The sequence below is a fragment of the Hippoglossus hippoglossus genome, chromosome 13 (assembly GCF_009819705.1).
Source record: "Hippoglossus hippoglossus isolate fHipHip1 chromosome 13, fHipHip1.pri, whole genome shotgun sequence".
NCBI lineage: Eukaryota > Metazoa > Chordata > Actinopteri > Pleuronectiformes > Pleuronectidae > Hippoglossus > Hippoglossus hippoglossus.
This window is the reverse complement of record NC_047163.1, coordinates 21,780,015-21,794,424: the sequence shown is the minus strand read 5'-3', so window position 1 is coordinate 21,794,424 and position 14,410 is coordinate 21,780,015. Positions and strand designations below refer to the sequence as shown.

Genomic DNA, 14,410 nt, shown 5'->3' with positions numbered 1-14,410 from the left:
GAAAGTGACTCACTGGTATGTATGACAAACTACTGCCTTTATTATGTATGGTCACTCTCTCCCTCCCTCCCACTCTCTCTCTCTGACTGTTTGTGTGTGAGAGAGATTGAACCTCTCCACTGATGGTTCTCTTCCTCCTCCTCCCCTATCTCTGTTTCTATCCATTCTCTCTCACACACTGATGATAGTCAAATATTGTCTGCAGGAAGGCTCAGGAGCCAGAGAGTGTTCAGGGGGATTGGGAGCGCCGTCTTGTGGTGACTCACCAGGGGCACTGGCACAGCTGAATTTATGGCACACAGCTGTTGAGGGGCTGACAGACTTGTGAAGAGCTCAGGCACCGCCGCTTCTCAAGCTCTTCATACCAGCTCGAGCTCTGCTTACTGCAGCGTACAGGACAGAGGGCTGCTCTGTCTCGACACACAACTGTGAGTATACTCTGTCTTTTCTCACAGCAATAATCCCTCTCATTTTATCTCCTCTAAAGATAAAGTTGAAGTCTTTTATTATGGCAACCTTTGACCTACACTCCAGTTCTTTTCTTTTTCCCTCATTTCTTTGTGACTCGTGCTGTGCTGGGGTAACTCTGCTTTCCTCACAGAGGTAGTTTCGGATTTGGAAAAAATGTTTTGAGTTGCCAGCTGTCTGCAGTTTTACCATACATGGCCAGAAATATTGAAATACAAAAAATAACTTTGCAAAAGAGCTCCTCTGTAATGGTTTATGAGCAAAACCTCTGTGTCTTATGGTTGCTTATTAGTGTTGTCATACCTAAGCGGTGTATGCGTGCGTGTGTGTGTGTGTGTGTCCTTGTCCTGTGGAGCTTTTTTAAATTTAGTTTACAATGCTGTGTCCTATTTTTAGAAGGTAAGGCATCACAGCAGAGCGGAGACATGTCGGCTGCCACTTGTGAGAGAGACAGACAGACACTTCTGCTTAGTTTTCGGTAGCTCCACACACGGCTGCTAGTGAACGACAACTTGAACTTTTTGAACTCATTGAAACTTCTGACATTCGATCAGGTCAAGCCTCCTCTCAGAGGAGGGGAACCTGGACTCCTGCCCAGCCCTCGCTCTTGTCCAGAGAGGTCAGAGCCAGAGCCTGGCAGGGAGCATCACTTGTTTGAGGTTAATCGAGATGGTGCCCTGTAGGATAAATAGCCCAAGAACTCCTGTTCTTAGAGAGCAGTGGACTCTGATCGAGGTCAACATTGATTTTGAAACCTGCATTTAGCTTCTCCTCTGGTGGAAAATCCAGATTTGTGAATTTTAAGAATGAAAATCCCATTTAAAAGATTGAGTTTCTATCCCCAGGCAGCTTAAAAACCTCAAGGCACAACGTTTCTCTTAAGGCTGAATGGTCAGACTGTATTTCCGATCATAATGTGCCATAAATTGAGCATTCCTGGCACTTAAGCAGCGAGGCTGTTCGGGGAGTGTTTATTTGGGTTGCTATGGAAGGATCAGTCTGCGGCTGAAGGGCTGGTGCTAACACTGAAACTGGAGCTGGAAGACGCCTTTAAAGATCCAGCCTCAAAGCTGCTTCCTCCTCCAGCTGCTGCTGTTGCTGCGAACGTACGGAGGCCTCTTAATGCTTTCATTTAAACTAATTAGATCAAATTCATTAACATCATAATGAACAAATCCAGAGCTCTTTCCCTCCTCGCCGCTCATTTGCCCAAAGTGCAGAGTGAGGCTGATCAACATGTTAACATGCAAATGATCTGTGGTTGGTAACGTGTGGGGATATTGGAATGGTGTCAATTTAACAGACACTGACTCTCAATGGAAAAAAAACAACAACTCAATCCATGTTAATGAAAGAAGCAAAGTTATGACATGTTATAACTTTACCCTCTCCAAAAGTTGCTGTTGCTCTGCTGCGCCGCTAAGATTCAATTTGCCATCATGACTCATTCTCGCAAGTATGATTAATGCATTTAAATGAGGTGAGATATAGAGGGAAAAAGAAATGAGCATGTCATCTCACTTACTCCTTATCAACTTTCGGTTTCCACTTCCCTGTGGAAATCATCATTTTCTTTTCCCTTTTCAAGCAACATCCATTTGTTTGGTGGTGAAATAATGGCTATTCATCACAGCTGGGCTCGCAGGCCATGTGACAGGTCCTGTGGAGAGGTGGATTTAGTCATAGAAATACCCTGAGCCTTTAATGCACTGATGTCTCCTCCCTGTGTAGACGGCAAATAGCAAGACACAAACCAGGGAGACTGTTGACCCTCACCACCTTTTCTCCGAAACATCTTCTCCAGGACCTCAGAGAGCCCAGACCTGAGCAGCGAGCACAATTCGTTTTATCCATCATTCCGTGCTTAGAGGAAAGAATGGCATTTACCTTCATTATTTATAGAAACAATTAATTTGAGTATATTCATATAGTTTGTCACCATCTTTTGCTTTTTTCATCATCATCCTAAGAGTCACAGTGGGACAATGTGCCTCGCTGAACATCTGTTAATGTGAAGGAAGAATTAGTTTGTAGTTGGAGTAGTGGCTCCATTAAAGGTGGGGTAAGCGATTGTGGGGAACGACCAAAACACTCCCTTCACTGGTCCCTCATAAGCTCCACCCCCCAAAGTCATGGACGCGCATTGCCAAGGCGAACCACAGATCTCAAAAAGTTGGAAATAGCAATGACAAACATTAGCAAAGGAAACAACATAATATTGAACAAATGTGAGCAAAAGTATATGAAGGTTACCCACAAGTCAAGCAAAAGCATGATCCCTTTCAACTCCCGGGGGTCTCTCCACTGTTGAAAGGACACATTGATGGTCGGTCTTTGCGCTTTCTTTATTTCTTAGGGTTAGCTGTAAATTGTGGTGCTTCAGCAATTAGCATTTGAAGCACTACTTTGAAAATGATCGTGGGTATAACGACCTGTGAGATAGCGGTGTTAGCATTTCCAGTGGCTAACAGTAGTTGTTACATTCTAAAACAGAGTTGGTGGTGTACGTTATCTTAGGCCACTTCAGATTGTCCTTCCATTATTCGACAGTAGAAGGCAGAGGAATGATGACATTATCTCATGTGACATGTAACAGGTGATGTTTGCAAATGTTTAATTAAAAACGCATTAATGTTAGCATACACTCATTATGACTGTTCCTGTGAAAATAGCTATTTACGGTTCAGAGACCTCAATCTCGCTCCCAGTGCCCCTTCACCCTCCCTCTGTCCTGTACATGAGCATTAAACCCTTGTTGCTGATTGGCTGAAACAGTGTTGTGCTGTTTGGCTCATCCAACTTCATTGTTTCCCAAATACAGCCAGGGCTGTGTGTTTCAACTAGATTTTGTTTCAGTGCACACACAGAACGTACAGCTAGCAGAGGAGATATTAGCCAAATATGATAAAAAATTGCTTACCCCCCCCCCCCCCTTAACATAATGGAAAATGCCTCAGCTACGGCAAGAAGATGCAACATCTGTCGAGTGTGTAAATCAGCCTGGGATCAGGAGTCTGGGCCTCATCCAGTTCAGAAAACCCAGCTGAGAAAACATGCATACATTTTCCTTTTGATAACTTTTCCTATAAAGCTGAGGTGTGGCGGTGCTACACATTTCACACAGTTTGTTGCTGAGAGAAACAAACAAACTGTGTCTGATCTAAGTGTTTTATTGACTCAGAATTATCTACAGCTGACAGCATTGTCTTCAGGCCTTGTTCTCAGTGAAATCAGCTTTCTCCACAACCTGAGTCTGGTTATTAATACAGATTAATCAACAGAGAGTGACAGCTCCGCACTCTGCAACCCTGTGAGGCTGCGTGGGCCTTGGCTCCACTGCACTCGAACACACGCTTCCTGCGTCGTTGTGAAATCTGTCCCTGAGGTTCCCTGTTGTCACCGTGTTAGATGGTCTAAATCTGCTGACTGAGGGTGAGGTGTGTGTGTGTGTGTGTGTGTGTGTGTGTGTGTGTGTGTGTGTGGGGGGGGGGGGGGGGGGTTCTGAACCTACGAGGTCAGTCTGTGCTCAAGTGAACTGAATACAGAAAGTTATTGTCGTGTCATGACTTCGATCATTCACTGTGGTTTGAAATATGCTGACTTTGTCATTGACAGCCTTCTGCTGTGTGGCTGAAATGTCCTCTGCTCTGTTGGCATTTTCCTTTTGCCTTCGCCTTTTTTTTGAAGACTGATGGAAATTCAGTCAAGTTTTCCATTGGTGAAATGGGAAAGATAGCCACTGGGTCTGTGCGCGAGCTCTGGGCTTATGAATAACATATTATATGTTTAATGTGTGAACAAGGCATCGTGCAGAGGTGCAATTAGGCAGGTTGGTGTGTGTACAATTTAAGCTTTAAGGCTGGAAAAATATTGTCTCTGAACACTCTGAATTTCTGGAGGATGTGTGAGAGCTGTTTTTCAGAGGTGGAAAACCCACCACATGACTCAATTCAGAGGACAGAGAGACACATAAGACCAGCGGCCAGTCTAGGATTTTTCTAAATCAGGGACCATAAAGGGGCCACAATTTTTACACAGATGTCCAACATCCATGCAAGATTCCTGATTCAGTAAGGTGCACATTTAAATCATTACTTGTTGAGCTCGATAGCTTTGAGCTAATAGCTAAAAAGCAATAGCTGAAATAGTTCCTTGTCTGTGCACATTGTGTTTTTCAAAAAAGCTTAGAAAATGAAAATTCTTAAATTGTCATGTACAAACGACCACTGACAGGACATTGGTACCTCAGGGGCCGATCAGATTTCAGCTGGGGCCCCTGGATCTGCCCCTGCCTCAGACCAAACCCACAGGAAATACCTGTTTCGGTCTATCTTATGAAATTGTATTAAAAAAAAAAACATTAATGTCTGATGTCCTTCTCCAAACCTTATTAACACGTGCATTCAGTAACAATATATGTCCAATGCTACATATGGTTCTCAAATGAAAATAAATAAATATTTCACTCTAACTACTACCAGGCATAAATATATAAATCGAGTAAATGAGGAGAAAAAGTTGTTCTCTTCTTGAACTAGGAGCTATAGTGTGCAATACTGCAATAACTTTCTCTGTGTCTGTGATCGCAGAGTTTACAGACATATTCAAAGCCATATTCAATATTTTAATATCAATAGTAAACCACATGACCATGTGAAAGAGGTCACTTCAAATGAGAGAGACATTGTAAACCAACTGTGCCATTTTCCTCAGCTCTGCAGATTATAGCAACTTTAAACTGATATTTTAGTTTTTAAGCTTTACTGTTCTGGTTTACTCCATCACTCTCCAATCTGATCCTTATAAACTCACTTCACACTACCTGTCCAGCACTAAACAGCAGTAGAATACAACTAGTTGTTGGAGGTAAAGAGACAGATATTTCCTTCGGGGGTTAGTGGAGAACAAAAATGGAGCAAGAGTTACCAGTGGACTTAGATTCCCCAGGTCACCAGAAACATGACTTCAAACTAATGATAATGGTGCTTTGTGTCAATTTTATCCAAAGAATATTGTCTGTGTAGCTAATCTATATGACATTATATAACATTATTTATATGTAACGTTATATAATGTGACTGTTTTTTTTTATGCCTTACAAACTCTCTCTGACTCAGTGACCTGCCATGTCAAGTCTTTTCTGAAGTGCACTGAAGAGTAATGTCTGTTTTTCGTCTTTTCAACATCGGTTTCTATCGCCTGGGCACCTGGCTCTGTGTGTTGTGCCCAGCCAGCAGATGGTGCGGGAGCAGTATGTCACCACGACCCAGGGCAGCAGCGCGCCCAGGCCGCTGCCCGACCACGTCTACAAGATCGGCATCTATGGCTGGAGGAAGCGCTGCCTCTACCTGTTTGTCCTGCTGCTCCTCATCATCCTTGTGGTCAATTTTGCTCTGACCATCTGGATCCTCAGGGTGATGTGGTTCAACACGGTACGCATGACTCACCTTTGTGCTTTTCAGCTGAAGGATTTTGTTTTCTGCCTTTCTTGCTTCCTTGCTTTTCTGTATATCTGCAGAGACCAGTCAATGATCAGTAGCACCCCTTGTTATGAAGTTTTGATTGGACATCTATCACACTGATCCTGTTGTACCTGCTTATTATAACCAGAAGCAGAAACAGTAGTATTCTCCGTTATTACTTTCAAAAGTTAGTTTGTATTTGTTGTTGTTCATGGAGACTTGTTGTTCAAGAGCTGCAACAAGCTGTCACACACCCAAACATGTAAACCCGTACACGTTCACACACTGTTGTGAAGTCCCTGCACAGCTAAAAGGAACTGGCTGGTTTATTCTAAGATGGACCTACATGCTACAGGGAACTTATTCACATGGCGGCCATTTGCCTCTCACATCAAGCTGAGGGTGGGAAGCTCAAACGCTTTTATGAATAGAATAATGTTGTACTGCTGCTGTGATCCAGGTTTATAAGTCGTAAAAACACAGAGAATATGACAAACTGTAGATAGTTAAAAAAATTTCAGCGTTAAACGGCATATTTGATAACTCATTAGCCACTATTAGACAACAGCTAACATTAGTATTCAACCACTTCCTGTCTCGAGGGCTGTTTTTATATTAAAATATGCACATCTTGGACACATTTATTTAAGACTGTACATTAAATGGACTGAATGTAATCAAGCTAGCAAGGTAAGGTTAAATGTTCACCTGACCTCAGAAATGTTTCTGGTAAATGTCAGGTTACATTATGTGCACTGGAACATGTGTATTTAGATTAGCTTGATTCCAGTGGATTTTATTTCCAGGTTTAAATAATTGTGTCCCAGAGGTGCATTGGTATTTCAGGATGAATTTCTTTCCCATTGTACAACATAGTGTATTAAACAGTGATGGTAGCAGGGAAGTTAGTGTTCTAATGTTGACATGGTCCCATGTCCCTCGGGATTTTTACCATTTGTTGTGTTTTCAGTTTCTGATCAGTTATGATCTGAACGAATCAGTTTGTCAGATTCACTATATGACGGATTACAGCAGTACAAGATTTTGTTCAAAACAACATTTGGGCTCCACATACTGAGTGTGACATCAAAGGAAAATGGCCGCCGTGTGAATGCGGTGGATTGCTACGTGTTTCACAACTGGAAATTTGTAAAATGGTTGAATGTTGAAGTTGCTCATCTCATACCATCCATATATTGTCTGAACACATTTCATTTTGGTTGCAGGAAGGGATGGGACACCTACAAGTTCACTCAGATGGGGTCAAGCTGGAGGAGGGCGAGTCTGAGTTTCTGTTTCCAGTCTACGCTCAGGAGATCCACTCCAGAGAAGTATGATAATCGCTCTTCGTCTTCCCACATTCTTCCTCTCTCTGCCGTCCCTTTTTTCTACCTTCTGCTTCCCTCCTGGCTCTGTCTTCCAAGCAATTTCTCAGACTGATGTTTGCTCAGCTAAGTAGCCCAACCATTATTTCATCTCATTGTTTACCAAACTGAAATAAGACTGTGAGCTGGATCTGTGCAGACTGCATGTGCCGTATCGCCTCGGTCGAATTCCTTGCAGAGGCTCCTGCAGTTTTGATCAAGTTGCAGTGAATGAAGTGCATATTTCCAACTGTACTTTTTTTTGGTGATGTGTCAGGACAAACTGGATCTGGCAGTCCCACACGATGCACGTGGTGGTGCAGTGAGCTCCACATTAACCTCAGGGATATTTGAGGTGGAAAGTAGTTTATGGCCCGCCTGCCAGCAGCAGATGGGAACGCTTTTCTGCAGTTGTTTACATGTTATGGCTTTTCTTGCTCATAGCAGCAATTTTTTAGAATTCTTTCTGACTTTATAGGCCTCGTTAAAAAGGAAATGTATTCCTCATTAATGGACGGACACTCTTTCTAATATACTATGGATCTCCTAATTAGATTCAGGAGTTTCGCCTTAGTAATGAAAAGTTAGTTGCTTGGATCATTTATATAAACAGGGCTTCCACGCAGCTGCAAAATGATTTATTGCTAAAGCTGCCTCATTTGAAAATTTTATATTTTTATAAATGTTATAAAATCTCACATTTCTGGGTATTTCTGCCATGTCTGCTAATATAAACCCACTTTTATGGTGTCATATCTCCTCCATATACATGCTTAAAACACAATACAACTTTCTAATAACTTTACTTCTTTCTTTACAAAGTTTGCATTCAAGATCTAACAAATTCCTTTATTATTGTGAAATAGGTCAGGTATTAATGCTTCAGACGCCAGTTATACTATTAATAACAACAACTTTCGGGTTGCCAGGTTGGTTGGTTTCCTCTGGTTCTCTGATTGGTGTGTGTCCTCCTCCAGCAGAACGATTATAAGTGTTAATAAGTAAATAACAAATGCTCTATACAATAATACAAGCCTGCAGCTGTGAGTGTTAATATGTCTGTTGATACATAATGACCCACTGGAGGAAACTTTTTTATGAGGTAAAGGACAAAGTTAGTTTTCTCCTTATTAATCTATTACATCTCTAAATTTATTGACCACAAAGAAACGCAGAATTTCAATTTAGAAATTTTTTATAAAAGGTTATTTACCAGAAAGCGCAAAATACAAAGTACAGCTGAGGCAATACTGGGGAAAACTACAGGTCTGACCTGATGGTGGCGCTATATTAAAAGTCAGGGGCAGGGACAGTTTATCTTTAAGGTGACTATAATGTCTGCACCAAATTTCATGGCAATCCATTCCACAATTGTCAAGATAATCCACTGAAAACCACAAAAGCTCTAAATGGTGGCACGAGAGGAAAAGTGATCAAATGGGAAATATGAATATAAATTACATGGCAACACACAGTCTAGAAACTGACACTAAATGCTTTCACAAACCATGTACAGTATACCATGTGGTATCTGCACAGCTTTGGTAACATCATGCTATTGTTGTTTTTGTTGTTTTTTCAGGACTCTCCACTTGTAGTGCACTCATCGGAAAATGTGTCCCTTAATGCCCGTAATGAAAATGGTGATGTCACAGGGAGGATATCAGTGGGTGAGAGCCTGCAAGAGGACACACACACACACACACGCAACCATACAGTGCTCATGCATAGCAAAGTATCCCATTGATGTATGAGGGGAATAGTAAAGTCATTGACACACTTGTCCTGCAGCAATTTCTCATCCAACATTAAAAGCGCCATAAGAGGACATCTTTCCATTCACCATCTCTTAGATTTCCATTTAAAACCCATTAAAGACATCATCCCTCTCTCTACCACTGCTTCTGGACTGTTCTGTATTACACGCAGGGCCCGAGGGCCTGTGGCGGATCATATTTGTGCGTCTTTAATGGCTCACCATCGGCTGCATTGGGGTATTTTGTCATAATTAAAAGGCCAACAAATGACCCAACTAATTGCAGTGTTACACAGTAGCGTCGCATGTGTCCTTGATCATTAAGCCATAAAAAACATAGTCTGCATCCTCTCGACCCTCTGGTAAATGAAGCTGAAAAGGCTTGTTAGGAAAGATTACATGCCGGTTCTCAGTTGTAGGTGCTGGAGTGGGTTAAATATCCCACTGGCTGAGGTATCTGCTTTAAATCTGCTTCTTATTGAGTATGAACACTGATGAAGTGAAGGGAGACGTGGTATAACCGCAGATATGTTACTTTTCCACTGGTTTAACCTGTTCTTTTCTGTCCAGTAGCTGGTTCTTTACTCTCACATGGCACCATACTTTTGTGTGTGCGGAGACTGAGGTTTCTACACAGTAAAGCTTGAATGTGTCTCATTATATAACTACTGCAGATTTGAAGCAGTATAAGTAAGACAAAGTATAAATCTTGACGATAACATTTTTTCCCATGTATTATTGCCAGACAACTTCAGGTATTACTGTTGTTGTTATTGTTGCAGGTCCAAAACAGGCTCAGGGACACATTCGAAATCTGCTCATTAGCTCCAACAATGGCAACATGCTGTTTACTGCAGATGGCGACCAGGCTGTGATTGGACCAGACAAACTACGGGTCACAGGTATACCAACAGCCGTCACCCACTGTTTCCTTGGAAATGACGCACTCCTCTTGGCAAAAAACATTTGACAGATTTGAACAGATGTGAACACAACAAGAGCTCTTTGGTTTGATCTGTGCAACAATCTAGCAACCAAGGACAAAGAGAGATACAGTCATTTTCACAGTCACTCATGTCGTACAGCTCAGTGGATATACCTACATATAAATGAAATGAAAATAAAATGAAAATAAATTACCTCAGTTATCAAAACCTGTTATCAAAAATTCAATTTAATTTATTTAGTTGTATTTTCTCAACTAGGTTAACTCAATTAAATTTATTTCATTATTTGACTTTCTTAAATTTAGCGAATAAATGAGTCATTTAATTTGAATTTTTTTTTTTTTAGTTAACTCAATTAAATTAAATGGAGTTAATTCAATCTATTTACTTTAGTTGAATTGACTGAATTCAATGAATTTCATGCAGGTGAGATCCATCACATTAATGAAGGATCCTAATCAAGTGTTTTTGAGGGGAACAAAAGCAGTGTTGCACTCGACACCACACAAAATGTCATATCAAAGAGTAAAGTGTGAAACTATCATGCTGAACTACCCCCCATTGTCTCAGTGTCCAGGGTGCGTGTGTTGATGGTGCTGTGGGTCACTGACGACACACTGTGACGGCTGATCGATGGCCGTGTTAGCTGATGGCTTCATTAAGCCTGGGGCAATTTTGATGCGCACAGAGCAGCAGGCAGCAGCAGCAGTATTAGAGGAGGAGGAGGAGGACGTGTTTACTAAATAATATCCTTGAAGCGAAGCTTCTGTAGCCACAGTGAGGCGAGAGGGTTCATCCACCGCAGCCGAGACTACTTTGTGTGCTTATATGTCAGGGTTCATTTTCTTTCTCTTGTGTCTTCCTCTCTTCTTTAGCAATGACAACTCGGATTTGCCTGTATTCATGCAAGTCTGCTACATTATGTAATAGTTGCTTAGATGAACTAAAGTTGTGGTTTGAATGACAGACCTGGAGCCTTGGACCTTTAGCACGGCTAAAAATTAAATGTGCTCAAATGCTGCAGATTTAAAAAGCTCATTGCCTCCAAGGAGGTTATGTTTTCACCCCTGTCCATTTGTTGGTTTGTTAGAGAGAGTTGGGGCAGAACCAATGGAAGGACCCATTCAATTTAGCTTTGCATCTGGATCAAGGGGTGGATCCAGGATTTTCCAAAATTGCAAGAGGGTTTTTTCCCCCATATTTTGGTTGATTTCTCAGAGAATACTTCATGGATCTTGAAATTGTTTTGAGTGAGTGCAATTTGATGCAGATCTAAACAAAAATACGGATCTAGTGAATTTATATGTGGTTTCAGAAGGGGAGAGTTGCACTTGGTAAAAAGTATGCACTACTGTGTGACATTCTAGTGGAATGCTTGTTTTGTAAAGTTGCACATCATTTGTATGATGTTCAGTAATGAACAGATTTTCACAGCTCTCTAGATTCTTACATGTCAAGCTCCTCTGACTGCAGCAGAACCTGAAACTCGACTTGATCCAACCTCAGTTAAAGCATATTAATGTGTGTCTCTTCCTCCATCAGGTCCTGAGGGGGCGCTGTTCCAGCACTCAGTGGAGACGCCCCAGCTGAGGTCGGAGCTCCTCAAAGACCTGAGGTGAGTATTTCAGCCGAGTCACTGGACAACACATGAGCCCTGCAAGTCATGTGCACGTGTGAGGGTTTTTATTGGGTCAAGTCCCTGCATTTGTATGATGTCAGCTGAAGAAATACCGAACCTTAAGGTTATTGACAGAGATTAGTAATATCACCTTCTTCAGCATTACCCCGTCATTACTGTGGTGCACACAATGTAAAATAAAACTAAAGACGATCTGGTTTTTGAAGAACAAAAGTTTGTGTTCATTAAAAAACGAGAGGACAGGTGCTATGAATGGATGTTTCTCTTTAGGTTGGAGTCTCCCACTCGCTTTCTCAGTATCGACGCACCTAAAGGAGTTCACATCAAAGCTCTGGCCGGCAACATTGAAGTCTCTTCCAACATGGATGTTATTCTGCAGTCTAGTGATGGACTGGTAAGAAAAAACACTTCTTCCTCCTTCATTCTACTCTGCATAATCTTTAAGTCTGTTTTATCCTCTGGTTAATAACAGGAACCCACCAATATGGATTTTGGGGGCCAGTGCCAATATCTACAAATACAGAAATCTGCATTATTCATTCTGTAATCTTCTGTAATCTCTTTTCTGCCAAAAGAGCCTCACTGAGTGGAGTTTCACAAATGCAGTAGTGATGATTCTACTTTACTTCTTCTAGATCTTTACCTTTACACATCTTTATATAACTAAAAAAGATTACTAAAATACTGACATACTCCCCGACCTTGTTACTTTTTGTTTTTCCCAAAATAAGTGTTTGGGCTCTGCAGGTCTGTTGTGGTGTAGTGGAATCTTTGATTGATTCTGGATGAATCGAAGATAGATAATTATTGTGATGCAACCAACAGGCTAAAATACAGAAAGCATTTGTGTCACAGGCACTTATTTGACCTTTTTATAATGTGGGTGCAGCTATATCACATTCTTTTTATTATATTTTTCAAATGGACCAAAAGACTGGTGAGACACTCACTGAACATTCCTCTTTAGCTGGGTTTTATTTGTATTATTATTTTATAATTTCACTTGGTCCCTTGTCAACCTCGTTTTGACGGGCTGCTGATACAACAAGTGAAATGCCCTTATCTTATCCTCTCCTCTCTTATCTTACCTTATTTAATCTTACCGTACCTCATTTTACCTTATCTTACCTTAGCAATGCACCAGACATTTCCTTGTTGATTCCATCACACCTTTGAACATCCTTGCTCTCCACACTGTCCGTTGTGCAGCTGGTGCTGGATGCTGAGACGGTGCGCATGCCGAGCCTACCCCTGAGCGAGGGAGGGGTTTCTGGAAACACTCAGAATCTCTACGAGGTCTGCGTCTGTCCCAGCGGCAAGCTTTTCCTGTCCAAGGCTGAGGTCATTTCCACATGCAGTGAGAATCAGGAGTGCTAGACACACTCTGATAAGGTAACTGATTTTCCATTTTGGAGTAGATGCATCTTCTGGGAGGCAACAAGCACAAACTGTTTATATCCGGCCTAAGGTTTTTTAAGGTTTATACCACAGAGAATCTAAGATTGATCCCACTGGCACATTGAGGCCTGCAAAAAGACAAATGCCTGCTGGCAAACATGTTGGAGAAGTCATGCAATGCATCCTTTTAGCTGCATTTATGACGTTTTAACTATTCAGCTGAAACTAATTGGCACTCAGAACCAAATGTATCTTCGTCAGAGCCTTGTGGAGAACGTTTTACACACAGTATCATGGCTGGGCAATGAGGAGCTGGAAACAGCTTACATCCTATGCAATATTATCTTGTGGTGCAATAAAAAAGAAAGAGACACATATCAAGGGCTTGGAATGATACAAATAAATAGTGACAGGATGTTGAAAATTATTATCATGATTAATGTGTGGCTCCGAGCCCTTGGTATGATGTGTTTTTTTTTGTGTTTAGCATGTTTTTATTTAATTGGAGAAAATGTAAAGAATGGCTGGTATATATTTTGTCATTGTCATAGTTATTTCAGAGATTCAGAGATGGCTTTAATTAATATAAAACCTTTTTTCCAAATTCAGATGAAACTCTCAATTTTGTCTCATTTGCTTCTTGAGGTTGAGATTAAAATACCAAATTAATTTAGTGTAAAATGTTATTAGTGTGATTTCACATGTCATTATGTATTGGTTTTTTTCCCAGTTTATGATTGTTCTGTTATTTTTAAGCCCTTCATGAGAATGTAATTATGCATTAGCCATAACCCAGACCACTTTTTCCTATTAAGTTGATCTGTTTGTTCCATAACCTCATCTGTAACCAGGGACAAATAAAACAACAAGCAAAAACAAAACAGTTCTAATGTGTCAAATATGCATTGGTTTTCTTTTTACATTAAGGTCCACTTAATCAAAAAGGGCAATATTTTGCAATGATACTTACATTGAGTTTAGCATTGATTTATAAGTCTGTTTTTATCATATTGAACATGGCGTTGTGTTCCCAGTCAGTGGTGATGAGTGGTTAATCTGCACCTCTATTCTGGCATATTTTGATAAAGTCTGTCATGTGTATTTATTAATTTTGAATAAACTGTGCTATTCTTCTACAGTGTGTGTCAGACATTTTCATCATCGTATGCTTGTTTTACTGAAGATGGCTCTCATGTTTTCTAATCAGATCTTTTGGAGAAAAAGACACCAGAGGAATTGTATTCCTTTCATAGTAATAATTCTAAATATCCAAAATCGCTTGTTTTCTGCAGTGCACTAAAGCTGTATAATGGAGACGGTGCAGTTTTGATCCATTTTCCAAAATCGTTGATTGCTCTCTGGTGCACTCTAGTGGA

General features: G+C 40.9%; 1 protein-coding gene across 5 annotated transcripts; it reads left to right on the top strand.

Annotated features, from left to right (window-relative positions):
• Nucleotides 1–14,172, top strand: sgcg (sarcoglycan, gamma). Of its 5 annotated transcripts, XM_034605522.1 has the most exons (9): nucleotides 1–15; nucleotides 206–428; nucleotides 5,658–5,900; nucleotides 7,157–7,261; nucleotides 8,877–8,964; nucleotides 9,833–9,952; nucleotides 11,540–11,612; nucleotides 11,907–12,030; nucleotides 12,846–14,172. In XM_034605522.1, exons 3-9 carry the CDS (start codon nucleotides 5,706–5,708, stop codon nucleotides 13,011–13,013), a joined length of 873 nt encoding a protein of 290 aa, XP_034461413.1. In that variant the 5' UTR covers nucleotides 1–15; nucleotides 206–428; nucleotides 5,658–5,705; the 3' UTR covers nucleotides 13,014–14,172. The 5 variants fall into 5 exon arrangements, with proteins under 5 accessions (XP_034461413.1, XP_034461416.1, XP_034461415.1 ...); XM_034605524.1 differs by lacking the exon at nucleotides 1–15 and having other exon boundaries at nucleotides 112–428; nucleotides 5,703–5,900; XM_034605523.1 differs by lacking the exon at nucleotides 1–15 and having other exon boundaries at nucleotides 112–428; nucleotides 5,699–5,900.
• Nucleotides 14,173–14,410: the final 238 nt, after the last annotated feature.